This window comes from Prosopis cineraria, unplaced genomic scaffold (genome assembly GCF_029017545.1).
Source record: "Prosopis cineraria cultivar Desert tree isolate PC_DT_omini unplaced genomic scaffold, ASM2901754v1 PC13, whole genome shotgun sequence".
NCBI lineage: Eukaryota > Viridiplantae > Streptophyta > Magnoliopsida > Fabales > Fabaceae > Prosopis > Prosopis cineraria.
In genome coordinates, this window is record NW_026555344.1 from 7780178 (window position 1) to 7802494 (window position 22317).

Genomic DNA, 22317 nt, shown 5'->3' on the forward strand with positions numbered 1-22317 from the left:
GCAAACTTGACATTCACAGTCCTGTGAGATGGAAAGGTTTATCTGTGTAGTTTGTTGCACTTAATAGCAGATATTCTTCAGATACTTTAGTTCAAAACTTCCACAAGAATGGAGTCATGAAGACATCTCTCTTGGATTCTCTTTCTAACCAAAGCCGAAAAGGATAACAGTTGGGGAAAAAAGAAAAGGATGAAAGTAATATAGCAACCATCAGCCCTCTGTTAGCTGAAGGAAAGGCTAGGACCATCTAACTGGGATGAGAAACTTTCTTGGTTAAGGAACAAGCCTTACTTTTCACTAAAACAAAAGCTGACTCTTGGAAGATTACAGGAGTATCTCTCACCGGCAAAAACAAAACTCCCAACACTACTAGAGTTTTCTCTAATTGCCAAAAGTTTGGAGGTGTTAGTTTCCATATGTTTTCCTGAGCCCGTAAATTCCCTTATAGATAGCAAGGCTAAGCTTTCCAGGACAAAGAAATGTCAGCCACAGCTTCTCCCACTGTGAGGTAGAGTCCTTTCTGCGCAAAGGAATCCAAGATATTTGACTGATGCAACTTTTCCATCACAGTCCCTACAGGATTTGTCAATACAAGCTGCATACAAGTAAAAGAAATGTAAAGATTAGGGGGGAAACTTTGGTAAGTTTCAAGGCCTTCTAAAATGTTGCATCAATTGTTCAATACCTGGAATGATCTTTTTTCCAAAATCTTTCTAAGTTCACGTAAGGAGTCAATTCCACTCGTGTCTATGGCTGTCACAGCTGAGAAAATAACATTTGGTAAGTCAAAATGACTGAAAACTTTTTGTTGCTAATATTGTAAGTAGATGAAAAATTGATGTTAGTCTTTGAAAGATGGTGTCACAATCAATTGAGTGCTTGCAGATTTTTGTATATCTTTCATATCTAAGAGTATGATTCTTTATCAACTCTCATTGACGCCATCTCTTGAGTCTCAAAAAATAGGTTCAAATGTACCTGTCATGTCTAGAATTATGCACTTCAATGTACTTTCATTGTTTGCTTTTATGCGCTCTTCCTCTTCTCGGACCCATCTCAGTATCCTGCACCAAGACAAGCTCTTAAAATATCACTCAGAAATTGCTTCTGCGAAACTTCATGTTCAACCGCGAGGCTGCTTAACTTACCTTTCTTGCAAATATGTTGAATTGGCAAAGTAGATGGGAGATTCAACGGCCAAAATGAGAAATGAAGGAACCCTTGTAGCTTCTCTGTATCGACTAAGGTTGTGAAATATTTGTGTTCCCGGTATGTTCCCCAACACCACCGTGTTTGGCCGAGACACGTGAAGCAGAATCTTGAAGACCGAAATTGAAACCTGAAGTTTCGGAATAAGTCAGTAACTCCATTCATCACAGCCTTGTCATGGTTCTTGTATTGTAAGCAAAAAATTCAAGTGCAGTTTCTTTGAAAGAATCAGTAATGTTTCCCTCTGATTAATTTACTGTTAGTATTGAGAACTCACCGCAATTCCAAGGCCTAGAGGCACTGAGATGAACAGAACACCAAAGAAGGAGCACAAACATGCCAAGAAATCAAGCTTGTCAACCTTCCACAATTTATAAGCAGCTTGATAATCTACCAGTCCTACCACAGCAGTGATGATAATGGCTGCCAAGACAACATTTGGTGTGTAATAGAACAGAGGCATGAGAAACAGAAGTGTCACAAGAACAGCTGCAGCCATTATTATGTTTGAAACGGCTGTCTGTGCTCCGGCATTGTAGTTGACAGCTGATCGAGAAAACGATCCTGCAAGTTGATTTTCCCAGAAAAAGAAAGAAATTTCTCAGAATTTCTGTTTCTGAAAGAACTCACGATTCAAAAACGGGCAAATGAAAGGAGAATGAGAATTGAGAATCATTACCTGTGGTCACATAGCATGAAGAGCAACAGCCAGCAATGTTCATCAGACCAATTGCCATCATTTCTTTGTTTCCATCCACTTGGTAGTTCTTAAGTGCAGCAAATGTTCTTCCTACTGCAATTCCTTCCTGAAAACACAAGAAACTTGGTTAAAAAATATAGAAGTGACAACTGAGTTAAGTAGCATAGATGTTTATTTAACAATTGATTATCGTACTCTGAATGCAAAAAGTTATGCATGAAAAATGTTATTGTAACAATTGATATGCCTCTTCAAACTTGAGGACAACACTTGGGCACAGAGACGTGGACTACTTGCTTATAGAGGCTAACAAACATGATAATAAGAATGATTTCAGATTAAAAAAATAATTTATTATGTGAATATCTGTAGATATCTTAATTATAGTTTGTAGCTAAAAAACAGTGTAGTGTTTGTGGAGTAACTCACAGTAAGAGATAGAATCCCAGTCACAATGCCAGTTTTAATTGCAAGTGCCAAATAAGGACCACTGAAGTACAACATGTTCGTTGATGGTGGATTAAGGCCTTTTGGTAAGTGTCCGATCTGTCAGAAACAAAATTAGAAAAAGGTTAGTGTAATGAAGAATAATTATTATTTTTTGTTTATATTGTGTTAAAAAAACCCAAGATGAATTCTTTCTTACAATTGCAATTCCATGAGCATTGTCTCTGAGAAGAAAGACTAAGATTGTCGACAGAATAACTGATGTCAATGGAGCAGCTGCTGACACCCAGAATAGTTTTGGTTTCTTCATGCTCTGTTTCAACATTTGAAGAGGAATTTAGTTGTTAATTAGATCTACTTAAGATGAACTTATGTGCGTAATATACAGTGTCTCTTTTTTTTTTCTTTTTCTTTTTAAATACTGTTACTTGTTATTCATTACTTTTTAAATTTTGTTGTTAATTAGATCTAAGTTACATTGAGATCTTGATTTGACATTAATTTTCTTATGAAATCCTTTGTTGTTATTATCTCTTTTCCCCCTCATTCTTGAGGGCTGAATGCTTTCAATTTTGTTCAAATTTTTTTTTTTTGGTTAGCGTTACAGAGAATGTGAAGAAAGAGTAGTAAAGTAACTTACAATTTGCCTTGTGATGAGCAGGAAAGCCAAAAAGGCGAATCCGAGTAGAATTGTTTGCCATGACCACTGCACAAGTTGGTCTAATATTTTAATATCAATATATACTTTGCATCACTAACACATTAAATTTATGTGTGACCCTTAACCCTTAACTGTTCCATTCATGAGAAAATTATTAGAGAAAGAAATCCCAAGTATTTTTCAAAAGATTCTCCAGCTCAATAAACAAAATTTAGAAGATGATTCTTTAATATAATTTTATAAGCATACATGTCTATTAACCTTTCGATTAGATTAGCAATTAACCGAAGTTATTAATGACCGTTCTTTTAAAGTAATCATTTCTTCTCAATGTTTGGAGCAGCCAAAGAGGGCAAGAGACTCTGGAGGAGTTATGTGTTGAGTGGGGAAAACGCAAACATTTTTTTATTGCCATTTTTTTTATCGTTTAAATTTCCGGGTTTTATTTCGGTTCAATTATTCTGGTAATCTTCAAATCTCAATGAATTAAAAAAATGTTTAATATGTCAACATGATACTCCTTCCGTCCCAAATTATAAGATATTTTTAAATAAAATCTCACACATAAATAAACATCACTAAATACACTTAACAACTTTTTTTAAAAAAAATATAAACTTTTAAAAATATCCTTCATTTAATAACCTTAAATCTATACTTAATTAATATTAAATAGAGAGAGAAAGGATAATATTAAAATAAATTTATTTAATAAAATTTTAATATTCTTAAAGTGTATTATATTTTGAGACGGTAAATTTTCTCTAAAAGTATCTTATAATTTGGGACGAAGAAGTATATGATAGGTGATGTTATCAAATTCAACAGTATATTCATATTAATTTGATGATATGATATAAATTATTTTTTAAGAAAAAATTATAAACTTTTAAACTAAAAATCAAGTGAAATCACGAGGAAAAAAAACATATAATCGCATCACTTTAAGTTAATTGAATTATAAATTTAGTTGGTGAGAAAATAAATAATATACAATTATACATACCTCGTCTCTGTGAGTAAAAACGGAAGACATAACAGGAATCATTTGCATCTTGGAAGTGAAATGAGTAATTCCAAGTAACCCTTTTAGCTGCTGCAGAGACACTATAATGGCTGCCCCTGCCATGAAACCCACCAGCGTTGCCTTTGACAGAAAATCAATCACAAACCCTAACCTGTGAACATTCATCCAATATTATATTCTCATAACAAAATTACATAATTATGCTTTGATAAACTGCACCTAGTGGGGGAAAATGACAACCAAGGACCATCTAAGAAAATTAATATCAAATCAGGATCTTATTATAACTTACGGATACCTCAGTCCTATTTATAAGGAAGGAGTAGTTAATAATTAACCTATTGATGTTGTCTAAAGGGTAAAAAAAATCTAATTTTACCCTTGATAAGTGTATAATTGTTAAATATATTTTCTCTTTCATTTAATATGTTACCCTTGCTTCTTGAAATCGTAAAAGGATAAAATTAAAAATGATTAATAATCAGTATTTTTACATAAAGTTATTTATAAAAATGACCATGAATTTCTTGTAAAGGGTGACTTGGGGGGTAAATTTTTACTTCTCTTCATAATCTTTTAAAAAATCCTGGTTTGGCATTATCTTCCAAAGAGGTCCTTAGTTGTCATTCTCATGAGCAGTAGGGAGGAGGCAAGAAATGAACACCTGAGGAAGCCCAGAGAAGCTTGGAACAGACCAGCAAAGAAGGTGGCAGTGAAAGCGAGTTTGAGGTAGAGAATTGGATCTGAAGCGAAAGAAACTGATTCGCTTAACATTGACCCCATGACCAGAGAGGCTATTGACACAGGCCCAACACCAAGATGCTTAGAACTCCCAAGCAGAGAGTATATCAATGGAGGCACAAAGCTTGAATCTGCATGAAGCAAATACCAGTTCAACTGTTACTTCACAGGGCAAACTATTGGACCCTTTTTACTTACTCGATCACGCCATCAAGCTACAGAGATTCTGATTACTAACACAGTCCAATTATGGGTGGCAAATTGGCAAGCTTTGCATAGCTTATTCCCTGCACAAAGAAGCACCAGAATTTCAATCACAACAGAGTAAAAGAGAATATATATATATATATATATATATGTAATCTGTTTCAGAAACAGAGTATTAGCATGGCCCTGTGAAACTGACCTGAGGAATGGCGAGGCTGGCAATGGTGAGGCCAGAGATGGTATCAGAACGGAGGAGGTTGAGGGAGTATTGAGGGGCCCACTGCAAAATGGGGAAGAGAAACTGGAGAGCGAGGATGAGTTTGGTGAAGCAAGTTTGGTTCTTGAAGCTGTGAAGAGGGTCATCGGGGAAGAAGATCTCAGAGAGCCTGTGTTTGAGCTTCTGGAATGTGGTTTGCTCAGGAGGGAGGCGAACCGAGTGGATTTCCAACTCGGTTTGGATTTTGACGAGACTTGGATGGTGAGAATCGAAGTGATCGACCCGGTTTGAATTCAGACCCATTGTTGGTCTGTAGAAGAAAATGAAGAAGAAGGTTGGAGCAGTGGCAGTGAGGAAGAAGAAGAAGAGTGGATTCTGAAGAAGGACGGACGGAGAGGGTTGGCTTTTATAGAGGAGAGAGGGGGGAGAGAGGAGAGTATGAGCATTCATAAATTGTTGTTACCAGCGAGTGCCAAGGGTACTCTCGTCACTTTATTTAAGTTACAGCCTTTTTGCTTTTTGTAGGCGTGTCTCCAGGTGAAGAATTCGACTCACTTGCTGTGGTTGGCCCAAAAAGGGAAAAATAAGTTTTTATTTTTAGAAGAATTGTGACATAATTAAATGCATATTGTTAACTTAGCATATTTTTCATATGGTTATCTAATTAATTCATATCAGAGCTTTGTTAGATTCAATTAAAAATAGTTCTCTCAAAAATTTTATGCATTTATTAAATAAATATATTTAGACTGCTCATTAAATTGAAATTGAGATTATGAGTATTTAGAAATTGTTATAATTCCCAAGGGTACTCTCGTCACTTTATTCAAGTTACAACCTTTTTGCTTTTTGTAGGCGTGTCTCGAGGTGAAAGGATTCAACTCACTTGCTGTGGTTGGCCCTAAGGGTTAAAAAAATAAGGACATAAAAGTAGTTGTTACCTTTAGAAGAATTAATTCATGTCCCCGTAACACAATTAAATTAAACATTATAAAATATATTATAACTCAGCATGCTTTTTTGATATGGCTACATGATTGAATCATATATAAGCATTGCTAAGCCTAACTGGGAGTAATTCTCTCTCAAACAAGTTTTATACATTCATATCACTCGAATTTAAAACCTTATGTTTGAACAATAATTGCCTTTTTTTATCACGATCAATGTCTATTGGCATAGTTGAGCATATTTATAAGTTTTTGAGGAGGAATACACACATGTAGTGGTTGAGTTTTACAAACATATGTGAGAATAAAACCACAAGGTTGAACTTCGTTCAGGTACACACAACAAATCCACTTAGAAAACAGAGAGAAAGAACAGGCCGAGAGAATGAATTCTGAATCTCTTGTGAATACTTGAAAGTTATCTAACTCTTAAAACCACCCACACCAATTGCAGTTTTCGGTCGTACATGCGTGAATGATAAACCATTCCCTCCTCTAAAGTTTTAAATCATTAAGGAAAAATTGCACACTTGACCCAAAGTATATTACATTTTTGAGCCCAAATCTTCTTTATATTATGATAAAGATTCCATTGGCTCATATTGAACCCAATCCATCAAGAGTGGATTACCCAACAATATTTAAACATGAAATCTCACATTTAAGTTTGTATAAATACAAAAAATATATTTGAAAGATGCATCCTCAATTAAATCAAATAATGCTTGAATTTGACTTAATCAAAAACCCAAATAAATAAATATTTTTATTTTATCATGCTCAGTGTTGTCAGATTTGAATTCAGTGAGTAGTTTAAGTGTATTTACCCAATGAGCGTCTTGCATAGCACAATAATAATCGCTTGATTTAATTGAATGGTCGTCAAAGATTTTTCCATATAATACAAAGAAAAAGTACCAAAACTCAATTTTTAGAGGGAATAACACATGTAAGAGTAAGAAGTGTTTTGATCATGGGATTCATTTTAATTTTTTTTAAAGAAAATATATCTTGATAATTTTTAAATACTAATGAAATTCAAGAGTTATAACCAAAACACTCATTGAATAAGTGTACTTATTGAACACAAATCTTAATGTTGTCAATCAACTTTGTGATATTATTTAATTATGCTGTCAAGATTTAAACATATAATTTTCCTTTTATTTTTTAGTTCTCTGGTTTGACCCCTGGAGTGGGTGTAATGAAGTTTATATCAAGCTACAGGGATGCAAGAGAAGTTTTCTCATACTTATTATTAAATTTAGAGGAGTTAGATCTTCAATTAAATTATGGCCACACGCCAAACGGCCAAAGTAGAGTCACATATTCACGGATTATAAATACTACAATTTTTTATTATATGTTAAAAAAGAGTACATAAAATAATACAACCATATATAAATATGAATTCTACATCATATTTTTTTTATGTCCATTAATTTCCTTTGTCTTTATACATGGCCAATAAACGAATGTATTAATGGTACTTACAATTTATAAATGTAAATTTAAATTGTTTAGTTTAACTTTTTAAATTATAATTTCATTTTTTAGACAAATGCTTACTAAGTTTTTGTTAATTGGTAATAAAGCATTTGATATTGATCAGTTATCATTTATTATGACTGTCCTTTCATCAAGGCTAATAATCAAGGAGTAACAAAATTTTATGATACTAAGTCAAGGTATACTAAACATTTTTCACTAAAATAATGATGATAATTTAACTACTAAATATATTTTTCAAACAATTTTGGCGTACTGGATGTTAAAGTTGACTTTTAAAAAAGACGAATTAACCGAGTTGATCCCTAATTTTGTTTTGTCAATCATTTTTAAAATTTATAATATAAATAAACGAATAATTTTACATGTTTAACTAAGCTACACTTAACTCTGTTGTATTTTAAAATTTCCCTCCTATCTTCTAATATTTTGACACTATATCGCAGTAATTTCTTCTCCCAATTTATTTTCAAGCAAACAAAAGTATTAACTTTTTTCTTAGACTGCATTACTTTAGATGTGAGATTGTAATTTTATGCAAAAATATGAAAAAGGAAGGAGGCAGATTACCGACCAATACTTTTCATCAAATTTGACCAATCGGAACTTCTCTTTTTCTGAAGCGATTTCGAAAAAAGTTTAGCCAATTTTTCAATAATTATATAAATGTGTTAAACATTCTACTACTAATTACACTTCTCCATTATCTAAGAAAAGAAAAATATGAAGAAGAGGAAATTAAGGGAACAACAATATACGAGACCTATATATTTTTTCTCCAACTTTTCTTTCTAAAAAAAGGAATTTTACAGAGAAAACTCTACTCTAAAATTGTAAATAGTTTAAATTTTTAGATTATTTTATATTTAATAATTTTATAAATAAAATTTAAAATTAAATAAAATAATTTACAATTATATTTTTATTCCATTAGTCTTTGTCCAATTTTTTTTATTTCGCCAGTGTTAAAATTTTAAGTTTTTTATTATATCTAAACATTTTTCTACAAATAATAAATTTGTCATTGTCTATATTAAATTAGTAAGTTTTCCCTCTTCCTTGTTTTCTATTGATCAATCAAGCATTAAAAAAAAGTGTAATTCTTCACTTTTCTCTATTATAGTCTCTCCTTCACATTTTCTCTCCTCAGCCAATCACCGTGTTAAATCAAAATATGTTTTATATATATATATATATATATATATATATATAGTTTCAACCAAACCAAAAATAGACTGCATTACATTATATTCACGGTTTTGGGGGGGGGTGTAGCCCTTGAATTTATAATTTTTTTTATCAATTCTTCTATCTTTTTGTTCATATAAATCTTTATATACCTCTAAGCATGATTCTGATCAAGTCTTTATAATTAAAAAAACGGAGAATGATGCAGAAATTCTTGTAAAATAATGACAGTGAAGTTTGAAGGGACTTTTTTGAGATTAAATTTCTTGTGTGAAATTACTTTAATACACATCTACAAGTAATTTTATATGCATGGCTCATGAGTTTGATATAAGTATTTGCAAAGTTAATTTATTTCCACCAATTACTAAAATGATTTAAAATCATGATTTTCTATTATTAATTTTTTTCATTCAAAAAAGTTTAATTAATTTTATATTGTTCACAAGTTTGGTATAAACATTCACAAGTGCAATCCCAACAATAACTAAAACAATTCAGAAAATACTACTTTCTATCAATAAAGTCTAATTAATTTTATGTCATTTATAAGTTTGGTATAAATATTTATAAGTTTGATTCCACTAATAACTAAAATAATTTAGAAAATCATAAAATTCTAAATCATAGAGGGGTGCCAAAATAATTTTACACAGAAATTTAATATTGAAGAAGTCTCTTAAAACTTCATTGTCGTTATCACATTTTATGGGACCAAATTATCATTTATCTATTCCTATTTTTATCTATCATAATTCTACTAAAAAAAATTAAAGGGACTTTTAGTATTTTGAAACTATCTTCTTCAACAAATGGCCATTCAATCAGAACCTCACAGCAAACCATGACTTTATGCCAAAGGATAAATTCCATGCTTGTGTATTCCACACCTTTTCTTGTTACAAACTTTCTCTCCCTATATATACTGTTCAACAAAAATAAGAAAATAAAATATATTGTATTGAAATGTTAATTCTTCTTTTCTTTGGGCCAGTGAAATGTTAATTCAGAAATGGTAATTGCATAAGCGATGGCAAAAAGTGAATACAAAAATGATTATTTTATTTATTAACATATATAGTTGAGTGACCTACCATGATAATTAATTACTCATGTCACTTTCAATTTCTCTTTAGAGGCTCACCACCATCCCCAACTCTGGCGCACGCACGCACACCGCTTATATTTTATTAAAAGTAAATTAATAAAATCATTATTAGATGTGATACTAATAATAAATTAACAATTTAACATAATGATGTCCAGTATGAAAATATCGGTTGTAGATTATTAGGTAACAAAGTTATACTATGTTAGATTATTAGCATGCATATATTTTCCTCTTCTTGTTCATTATTTTACAATTTTAATTCTTACTCTTCTTAAAAATCTTGTTTGTGTTATTTGGTTTTCTTCAGTTTTGATAATAATGTAGATTGTAGATAATATATTTAAAGAGATGATGTAAAAATAAAGAGAGAGAAAAGGGTAAAAATAAGAAGTAAGCCATACATATATTTTCATGTTAAATTGAATAATTAGATTAGATATTGATCCGTGCATTATAATAAAATTTTGATGGGATAGTTCAATAAATACTCGTATTATCTTATATTTAAAAATAAGGAGAAGGTGAAAAACAAAAAAAATAAAAAACCGATAAGTTTTATGAACATATATCAGTAGCCCAATGAAAATGCACGGGATAGGAGTAGCATTTAATGATAAAAATCGCATTATTTACGACTTATATATATATATATATATATATATATATATTGGACCAGCAATAACTTTAATATTTTCAATTGATAATTCTATCGATATTGAATAAAACGGGTATATAATTAACTCTCTTGATCTTTCAAAGTTGATAATGAATCTCGTGAATTTTAAGTTCTTACAAATATATATTCACTACTCGTGGTTAATAAACTTGTCATTTTACCAGTGAAATATGATGTATAAGTGACAATGTATATCCACTTAAAATATGATATATTAGTGATAATGTAACCTCTTTTTTCATACAGAGAGAGAAACGCACAAACATCTTTTTGAACTTTAAGTTGTGCATAAATATTCTAAATTAGTTAACATCTCATGTTTCATTAGTAATACAAGTTTAAAATTTGAGGAAAGTTCAATATCAGATTATAGTAATTAAGTGCCTGCCTTATCAGATTACAATCTCAATCAAATACAAGCCTGAGCCTCATTTTTTGACTAATTAAAAATGGGTCAAATTTTATAGACCTATCCTAATTAATAACTAACCCAAAGATATGCTCAAGGTTTTTAACACACATACACACACAGAGACATATCAATCCCTGACATTGATTACCAGAAACAGCTTGCGAAGTGATGATAATATCCTGGAAGCCAATCGATAAGTATAAGGTTAGGTTTGATAAGAAAAAATCTGCAGTACAGTTTAATCATCGCTGGTATCAATACCTATAGACCCAATCTGCATTTATATAATTGTCTCCATGCCCCACTTGTGAGATTCTCCATTAGAAGATCTACATCTAGATAGTCTGCAAATCAACAGAATTTAACCAAAATATTTGGCCACTGATTTAATGGCTTCCTCAGGATTACTTTAATTGTTCATGATTAAAAAAAAATTGATCCCCATGGTACCTAGCTCCCCTCCCACTAATTCTTTCTTTCTTTCCTTTTTTTCAATAACATAAGAAGTAGACTTTGTCAATAATAGAGATTATTTCTCCCAAGTTAATGTTTTCTATATATTGTTTGTGTTAGAAACAAGGAGCCACCGTTTGGAAACAAAAAGAGAGAACAAATGGGCAAAGAGGGTTGAAGGCTACCAAATCTTAATTCAAATATTAAAACTCAAATTTATGAGTCATTTTACACTTTGTTATATATTATTTAAGAAAAATTAATCATTTACTTTCTGTAGTTTTGACCTGTAACTCAACTCTTTAAACTTGTCCACTCAATACTTGAATTTTAACTTGATGCAATTCAATCTTTATAATTTTAACAATTAAAAATACTAATCTTTATATTTTAAAATAATTTTAATATTTATAATTTTATTTTTAAAATATAAGGGCGAAGTGATTAATTTCCCATAGTATTTATTAAAATCAAATTTATACAATGTGAAACTTTTCACGTTAACTCAAGTTCTCTCAAATTGAGACTTCCTAAAAATTTGTGATGTACTCCCTCCATTTTTATTTGTTAAAGAAACTGTCTTTTTTTATTTTTGTAAAAAGCAAAATTACATATCTTAATAAGCATTTATTATAAATTTTTGAAACTATCTCTCATAATTTACATAAAACAGTTGATGCATACTTATGTCGATTAGCGCAAAGTATTTTAGACTAATATCTTTATTTTCAGATATAATTATTATAGTTAATTGATTTTTTTAACCTATATGATGTATTTTTTTTTTTATATATAGAAACAGAGGGAGTAATTAGTTCAAACAAATTTTTTGTTAGCCAGAAGTTCACACAACTTGACTTGTCCTTGTGGACTGGTTGAATTAAAGTTAAGGCGGCGGATCGGATCGATGCTTAAAGAACATGCTTTGTGTACTTGCATTAATTGATCATAAGATCAACTTGTACATGTAGTCCTTATTAGCGACAAAATGATCCTTCTTAATCATATGCATGCCTGAATATATTAACCTAAAATGATTTGCCGTTCTAATATTTATAAATGCAAGTAGAAGGAATGACTATCATTCATGAGTTACACACACACACACATGGGGCTAGAATTTAGGTATACATATTCTACCAAAACAAAAAACAAAAGAATTTAGGTATACATTAGAACGAATAGTTGGTTCCTTTAATTTCCTTTTCTCTCGTTTGTTAACTGGTGAGCTGGTTCAAGAATGTATAATTTTTTAAGGCTTGAAGTTCCTCGTCAAGACAAATTTTGGTGTCTCGTATGAAAGGAGCATTTATTAATTTAAATTTTTGGTAATCAAATTTATTAATTTAATAATCTTATCATGAGTATATACTACCTCTATTCTAAATTATAAAATATTTTTAGGGAAAATTTGACATAGTAAAATATTTCCCTCCAGTTCTTAACATAAGAAGAAGTTGGAAAGTTTTTTTGGTCCCAAATATAATAGAAAATTGGAGTAATTAATAATTTTTTAATTTTACCCCTCACTTATTTATTATCATTTGAATTTTTCAACAATAATTTATTATGGTCATCAATTACGAGCAAGGGTAAAATTAGAAAGTTATAATTTTTTTTTTTAAATTTCAAGGATATAACTAAGATTTCTTAATAAGCATGAAATTTATGAATTTCATCTTATATTAAAGATCAAAGTAATAAAATACTTTGACCAAAACAAAGTAGAGAAAATTATGCACAGATCTTGCACATAGAGCAAATTTATTTACAAATAAATCCTATAAAATTTAAAAATTATAGTCAAATCTTTTGGAATTTAAGTGTAATTTAAAACTAGAGTGCAAATATAATAATATTTATATTAAAAATGCATTACATCAATCAATTAATTTATAATTATTTTATCAATAATTTATAATTATCACTTCAACTTTTTATAATTCATATCCATTAGTGAAACCAATTATGCATTTTAAATTTAATACTAATTATGTACGATTACCTCATCAATAATTTACAACTATTTCTTTAACATGTTACAACTATAACTGCACATGTCTAATTGTTAAATCGGTTATGCATTACTAACAAATTAAGTTTTTACAACTACCCTACTAATAATTTACAATTATCACTTTAATATTTTATAACTGCAATTTTACATGTACAGTAGTTAAGCCTAACAAGTAAGGGTAATATTATTTTTGCACCTTAATGTAAAATTATACTCAAGTTCTAAAAAACCTTATTGTAATTTCTAAATTTCATGAGCCTAACTCTACTCCACAGACCTACATATAATTTTCCCTAAAAGAAATTACTATACAGAAACAAACTACTTAAACATTATATGCCAGCATGAAATCACGAAAGACAATTCACATCAAACAATCTCTTTAAACTACTACAACAACCAATAACAACAATAATAATTATGGCGAAATATCAGCTGAGGACCTTTGGAGGTAATTTATATAAAAAAAGACCATAAAATTCTAAAATTACATTGCAGCCCCCTTGGTACTCTGCTGAAATGAAGTTCTTACGGGAAAAGATGACAAAACCCTTGAAGTTTTTTTTTTTAAAAAAAAAGGGCCACACGTTAAAGTTCAAATGTAGTGTTGTTAATTTTAAATGAGTTATTGTCAAAATTCAAATAGGTATTTATTGATGAAAAACTAATACTTGTATACAATTAAACCCATCTTTTTAGTTTTTCTATCTTATTAAAATTTGAATATGTTGTTATTAATTACTAATGATGAGCTGTTCTCAAAATCTAAATAGCTTGTTGAACACTTATTTTTTGATACCTAGGCATAATTTTTTTATTTTGTCAAAGTTTGAATATGTTGTTATTAATTACAAATGAATTATTGTTAAAACTTGAATGTTTTGTTATTTATACAGGGTAAAACTTGCTCCATTAAACCTATGCTATTAGTTTTTCTATCTTATTAAAGTTTGAATGCATTATTATTGGTTGTGAATGGACTATAGTCAAAACTCGAATGGAGTGTTATTAACCTCTTGCATGTGAGTTTTTTTTTTCTTATTTTAAACTTTAAGGATAATGTCATCTTTTCCCATAAAAATGTAATTTTAGTCGGCGAGCACTATGGTTCTTCTTTTGATATAAACTACCTCCAAGGGTCTCAACTGATATTTTCCCAATAATTATCTCATTAAGTAGGTTTAGATACATAAATGTCACCGCACTGTTATGTTTTATCAATAATAACCGTTTATCCAAAGATTCAATTTGATGGCTTCCTTGCTTTTTTACCTTTTCTTTTTCTTTTGATTTTTCTCTTCTAATCTTCACAAAGGCCCAAGACAATTTCAGTTTATTAATTAACTCTCTTCACCAACACCTCCAAAAGCATTTTTAATTTTACTCTTTCTATCTCAATTTATAAAACATTTTATAACAAAATTACGTATGTTAATATAGTTCATTAAATACATTTTATAATCTTATTTTCAAAAACAAAATATAAATTGAATAGAGGGAAAGAAAATATAATAAGGAGGGGGATGGTAATATCGAAGCAAGAATAGTCTATGTAGAAATTATATTTTTATCAAAATGTCTTATATTTTAAAATATGAAATTATTTTTAAAAATATTTTGTAAATTAGGACAAAAGAAATACATGTTTGAACCATCTTGACTAACTTTATACCATCTTTTCAACAGTGCATTTTAAACTATATAATAAATTTACTCTTTTTTTTTTGTACAGAATGATTTGTGTCCAGAATTAGTTTGGGGAAAAAAAAAACAACGAAGTATAAGAGAGGAAATTGACTAAACAAAGAAAAAGAAGAGGCGGTGGCCATCAAGCGCAGGCAAAGGCTGGGTAGTGATAGTGCAGAATCAGAAAGAGAGTCAAAAGCTTCAAGCAGCGATATATTCTGGTCGTGGTGGTCAATATATTAAGAACCACTAGTTTTCTGAGACAAAATATATCGTTGTCTTGACTTGTATGTACGTTGTAAAACTATTGTACAAATATAGACTCTGAAGATTCTCTTCCCTTCTAATAATCATCTCCAAATTCAAACGCAACTAACAAGCTTGAGGGAGAAACAAAAACACATTTTTGCACGCGGCGAGAGGAAGTTGCGTCCAATATTAATTCAGCCTAGAAATGGATTGTTGAAGATCGATTGTGCGTACAAAGTATAAGAAACTTACATGTTGTGAATGTTGTGTGCGTATAATGATTTGTGATGTGGAACTATTGAAGGCACCCACAATTGATGGATCAGATACTGGTGCCAATTCAAAAGGAACACAATTGATGGTCCGGATGCAATCACCTTTCTCTCATCTTTAGATCCATTATTTCTCCCATTTTCAAATATTCTCTTTTCACATTGCGTCAAAAAATAAAGCTCATCTTTTATAAGATCCATTCCATTGGTGATAATTAAGATCTATATATGTAAATTCTTGTACTTTCTTCCGTATTGTTTATAAGTAGAAATAAAAGAATTTTTTTGGGTACTTTTTATTATAAGTTTTCTTTTTTACCTTTCATTAAATGTTGGTGAAAAAATTGTCATTAAAGTACTTCCTCCCATTTCTAATATAAAACACCTTCAACTACCTCACTGAAATCAAAAAGAGAGATAGTTGAGTCATTAATTTTGTCTGAAAAAAATAAGCTTCTAATTCTCTCTTGCAGTCAACAAGTTTAGATATGGATAATATTAAAAAAATATAATTAACACAACATCAAATATCTTATATTAAATTTCTCTAATTTTATTTATAAATCACTTTCATCATTTTCACTGAAATTAATGAAAACATTAAATCTCATTAACCTTATCTAAAAATTCAACAATTTTCTAACCTTACCCCTATATTAAGCAAACATGCCTTCTTAAAAGAAAAACTTTAACATTTAATAAACTTCCTAACATTTAATAGGGCAAAGGATAATGATGGATATAATAATCATTGAGTTGCCTTGTAAATAATACCAAAACAAATATTATCTCTTCCCTATAAATATAATTAGAGGAGTATCAAGGACTATCGATCTCTTCTAGAAGGTGCCTTGTAATAAGGATAAAAAAAGGTATGTATGTTTAATAAGGACAAAATTAAAAGCTTATTAAATTTTTAAACATAGTTAACGATCAGTTTTAAGGCTCCCCTAGGTTTCAATGAAACATATTAAAAGTGATTTATAAAAATGACAAAAGGGAGTACAATGTGTTTCCAACATTTTCACATATTTTTAAAAAAGATTATTACATTCTTACATTTTTCAAAAAAGGTTATCAATTATTTAATATTTTAGTAATAATTTTAAAATATTGTGTCTTAAAGCTGTTCAAAATTAACCCTACAGGTGAGATGAAAAGTGAAAAGGAAGTAGAGATACCTGTTGTTAACATTTTTAAATTTTTTTAATGTTGATTTTATTAACTTTGGGTCCTTTGCATCTAAATGGGTTTGTTGGGTGTTTCTTTTTCTTCTTATGTAGAGGGATAGTGAAGTAATTTCATAAAAAAATTTAATTTTAAAGAATTCCCTTGAGACCTTATAGTGATCATACCATTTTATGGTCTTTATATGAGATTTCCATATTTTATAGATATTTATTTGTCATTCTCCTAAATATTTACTACAATTATTTTCATTTTAAAAAGTGGAGGAAGATATTTGTGTAACGTTTAGATGAAGTAAGTATAATTTGTATTCAAATCTTGTATTATGTTTATGGCCCGAAAAAGGGTAAATGACAATTAGGGATTTGAAATATTGAAATACTGACCATAATTTTTATTTAAAATTAAAATACTTGTAATTACTAAAATAATTAATAGAATATCTCGCTCATGAATTTAAGGAAAATATTTTTGAATTTTAAAAAAATTACTTGTGAATATGAAAAGTCAATTGCAAATAAATAAATAGCTTCATGAATATATACACCATCATTTATGAATTTTTGGAACATTGTTTATGAATTTATAAAAAGTTACTTGTGAATAGATATTCAAAAATATGAGAGGATCCCTAAATCATTAATTGACAATTAAGACTATTTATATCCATTAATAACTAATGTTTCATATATTGACATTCCTTAAACTCATAATTAACTATCCCAAAATCAAAAGTGATGCATATAAATTGATGAGATTATTTATTCATTGGCAGCTAAATTTGCATAAATTCACTAATATTCATAAAATTCACAATTAACTATCCTTAAATTTATTAATTGATACATAAAGTTATAAAACTATATATTTATCTATTTATAATTAGCTTGTCATTGATTGAAAAGTAACATTACATAAATTCATAACAAACTACTTTACTTAAATTCATAAGTCACATTTCAATAGTTTTTTCAATAATGATTTATTTTGTAATTACAAACAAAGACTATAGTCCTTCCATGACATTTCAATGATTTAAAATCTTTAATTGTCATTAATACCTTGACAAGGTATGGAGGTAATTGTCATTTTCCCAAAAAAAAAAATATCAACAGTTATACTCTTGCAAAAATGATACATATTGAATACAATAATGTCAGCGTTCCTGGCTCTTAGTCTTACACATCAACGCCTTGAAGAAAAGACGTTAATCATTTATATATACTAAGATACGATGAGAGGAATTTGATTCTTATTGGTTTTTAAGTGATCGCTTACTTTCTTATTATCTCTCCCCTGCACGAAAATTTAATTAATTAATAATTAAAGGATCTCTTTGAGTCTCTCAGAGTTGAAGGAAGAACAGAGCTTCTCTGGAATAAGCAAGGAATTAAAAAAAAAAAAAAGATTCGCAAAGAGCAGAATGTGTATAGAACTGATACCAACTTTCTCAGCAGACATTTTCTAATACAATATTAAAGAATTGTGCTCAAGATATATATATTTATATTATACATAGCCACACGAAAAACTTGATGGGGACACTTTCGGACTCTAATTTTTGTTGCGTATATTTTCACAAAAGCTGAGGGTTCTCACTTTTCCCTGTTTTAGAATATATCAAGAGCCACCAACAAAAGTTAATCTTAATGTGAAAAGTTACTGTTACTATTTAATTATAACATGATATCTTGAATTTGAATTCGCGTAAATACAATCATTTTTGAAAGAATTACTTCTAATTGAGCCCCACTACTTGAATCACCCAGTCATGATGAATCGTTTTCTTTAAAACAAATAAATGTGAGTCCTCTATATATATATATATATATATATATAGTAGTCTAATAAATGGGTTACATTTCATTATGATGATAAGTGAATTGAATTTCAAAAGTCAAATAATCTTCTACTTAATTTATCATGAATCATAAAAATATATACGCTATAAAAGCAAACAAAAACATTGCCTCAATATAATGTACAATTTTACTTCAGTGAAAAACAATTAAAAAAAAAAACTCAACTCTGACTTACCCGAAATAAATTTTGTGAGCCATGAAAACCACTTTAGTGAAAAACCAGTTGAGATTGTGACTCAATTAAAAAAGATATTTATTATCCACATTAAAATGATGTCATGATATATATTTCTTATTACTTACATATATTTTCTTATTAAAAACAATCACACACACACACACAGACACACACACGATTTTCGAACCATCATGGAGATAATATTTATATTTTTTTAATAGTAATATTTTTCACTTGTCATTATTTGGTGTGTTTTTACCCCTCACGGAGTTTGTTTATGTTAATTGATTTTATGTGTTATTCCATCCATTAAAAAATATAAGATATTTTTTAAAAGATTTAATGTTAAAAAATGTAAGATATTTTTAATGTTTCAAAGTGCAATCATTATTTTTTAAGTACTTATAATAAATAAATAACTTTATTTTTATTTTAAAATAAAAAATCTTATTAAATAAGAATAAATATGAAAATATAGTATTAGTTTGAAGATAATGAACTACTTTATTGGAAGTGAAATTTGGTTAAAAAATACCTTACATTTTTAACAAAAGGAGTATCTTTTGTTTTCTCTTCTTTTACTTAATTTTTATTTCAATTGATCCTTGTTAAGTCCATTTTTTTAATGATCCAAAGGAACCTTATTAAATTATTAATTAAATAAAGTCACGTGTCAACAACTTTATTAGTTGACAAAATTAAACGCAAACATCTTCACACTTGTAGATGCACGGTAGCGCATATTCTGATATTAATACTAAAACCTAAAATTATTAAGACCTTCTAAAAAGTTGGGTAAAACGACATTTAAGACTTTCTAAAAATACTAATTACAATTAAGTAATCTAAAATTATGAAATTTTAAAAAAAAAGATCATGTTCCTTAATTAGTTGGGACTGAATTTTTTCACTACTCATCTTCCACATAATATTTTGAATACTTATTTTTAGCACTTTCATTACTCAATTTTTCTGTAGTCGACTCGAATATTTTCGGTATTCATTTTTCATGATTTTAATGTTGAAAAGAATTAAAGATGATTTAAAAAAAACGATATTCATTTATTCAGAACAAACAACAAAGTACAACAGTACAAGGAGCCAAGAAAGACAACATCAACCACCGCACATATATAAATCAAATTGATAAAAAAGATGAGGAAAAATGACAATTAAGGCCACTAATAATAATTCAGGACCCTAAATTATTGAAATCTTGATAATGAGTCATAGTCCTTACTTGAAATTAAAAATATATATGGTCCTTATTTGAAATTTCAATAATTCAGGGCCTCTAATTGCAATTAATAGTCTTATGATGCCCTTAATAATTGTCATTTTTCCAAAAAAATAATTGTTGTTTAGTATTGAAAATATGAAAGATAAATATTGAAAATATCTAAATGACTACGGAAAAATTGAAAAAAATGAATATTAAAAATTCTAAAGAATAATACTGAAAATTTGAAAGATGAGTACTAAAAAAATTAATTTAATTCAAATTATAGACAATGGTGCTTTTTTTATAATTTTAAAGTTTCAGGATCCTTAATTGTAAATAACGTTCTTATATGGTCTTTCAGTGTCGTTCTCCCAAAAGGTTATTCTATGCCATTCCTTATCTTCTTAATTTCAAATTTTTTTAATCAAAACACGACAGGTGCATAAATTTTCAATTAAATAACATATCCAACGTGTTTTGATCAAAAAATGTGTGTTTTATTAGCCATACGCGATATATATATATAAAGCATGTAATTAATTACATAACCCTGCCTACATGAAAACACAAAAAGAAAAGACAAATTTGTACAGGAGTATTATTAAGTAGTAATGCCCTAAATCAAGCATGATAGTTTGCAAGTAGTGTGTGTCTATAACTCAAAGGAAGTTAAGAAGACAGATAGACAGGTAGTCCCAGGAAGTGAGATATATATGTTTCATGGACATTAAACGGTTTATATTAATTTTTTAGGAGCCAAATTGAAAGACAAATTAAGTGCATAAAAAAGATGGAATAATAACGCTTTAAAGTTCACATGCATGGCTTAGGGCGGGCCACAAGCTGATGAGCGACACAGTACATGAAGAAAGATAGATATATCGTGGAAGCAACACTAGGGTTACATAACAAGACATAAATGCTGAATACACGATCAGAAATAAAGCGTTGGGGAATTAAAGCAGCTTCACTACTTTAGTGCTTTGCCTTAGCTTGATTAGGGTTTTTATTCCTTGTTCGAAAGCCCCGAGAGAGAGAGAGAGAGAGAGAGAGAGTGGAGAGGTTTATTCCTGGAATATACCAGACGGATCTACCAATAGATGGATTATAGATATCTCTGCAGTTTTTATTTGTTTATTTGTTTTTCTTCCTATTTTGGTAGCTAGTTTCATGGTTGTAATGATTTTCAGGTTGATTCACTAGTAATGGCTTCTCTGATCTTGAATTGAACACCTTCTAGTGTGGTCCTCCTCTATCTCTCTCTCTCAAAGTCAACTTTCAGGGTAGAGAAACTGCTTCCTTTCTCTGTGCCATTATCGTAGTGGTGAAGCCACTGAGAAGTGAGAACACATGCCTGTACTCTCTGAAGGTTTTTTTTTTTTCCCTGCCAGGGTTTACTCTTAAGTATGCTTCCATTAATGAGGCCCATCATAACATTTTTCTTTGAATTAATGGATAATAAATGTATACTTCTCCAAGAGCCAATGAGCGCTATACACATGTATAAGCAATATTATAAGGAGCGTGTGGCTCTTTGTTACTACTGTGGTCATTTATTCGGAAAAAAAGAAATTACCATGATCAAAGTTCACATGGTATCTATATATCTTATTGGGCATAGCACATCAGTTTCAAGAAATTCTTTTTTTTTAAATTGAAAAATGAAAAGTTTTAATATCAATTTGTAATACTCCTTCAGTTTTTACACGCTCAATAAACGTTCATTTTATTTAGTATTGGGAGTGGGGAATGACCACCAAAGAACAAAGGGGCATAATTTTCTAATTATTATAATTGTTATATCTTTCTAATTGTTTTGATTGGACATAATTTTCAACAAAGAATACATTTATGAAAGTCATGCTAGGAAAGTTGGGAATAATTTTAACATACTAATTAATAACATTTTTTAATATGTAGGAAGCTTAAACGAGTTTCGAAGGATAACTCTTAACTTTTTTTAAAAAATGAAATTAAATATATACTATATATTTATTGTTTCATTCAAGAATTAATAAGTTGAAAATAAGTAATCAATACTTTGATACTTCCTTTGTTAAAAAATATAAAATATTTTTAATCGAATCACACCCTTTAATAAGTTATTTAATTGTTTTTAAATTTATACTCTTTCC

General features: G+C 29.2%; 1 protein-coding gene across 1 annotated transcript; it reads right to left on the reverse strand.

Moving 5' to 3' along the window:
- Positions 1-82: 82 nt before the first annotated feature.
- On the reverse strand, positions 83-5581 carry LOC129290699 (probable sulfate transporter 3.4). The gene is made up of 13 exons (XM_054927576.1): positions 5192-5581; positions 5024-5072; positions 4709-4916; positions 4024-4195; positions 2997-3062; positions 2556-2669; positions 2339-2455; positions 1889-2015; positions 1487-1773; positions 1149-1339; positions 979-1064; positions 686-762; positions 83-595 (listed from the first exon to the last, which is right to left on the reverse strand). Exons 1-13 carry the CDS (start codon positions 5510-5512, stop codon positions 458-460), a joined length of 1953 nt encoding a protein of 650 aa, XP_054783551.1. The 5' UTR covers positions 5513-5581; the 3' UTR covers positions 83-457.
- Positions 5582-22317: the final 16736 nt, after the last annotated feature.

Excerpts from the sequence above, each read along its gene's own strand:
- LOC129290699 (XM_054927576.1), bottom strand. The coding sequence starts at position 5,512 with ATGGGTCTGAATTCAAACCGGGTCGATCACTTCGATTCTCACCATCCA. Across the intron at positions 5,073-5,191 it reads CCAGCCTCGCCATTCCTCAG|GGAATAAGCTATGCAAAGCT; the intron begins GTCAGTTTCACA and ends TTCTTTGTGCAG. Across the intron at positions 1,065-1,148 it reads TCAACATATTTGCAAGAAAG|GATACTGAGATGGGTCCGAG; the intron begins GTAAGTTAAGCA and ends GTCTTGGTGCAG.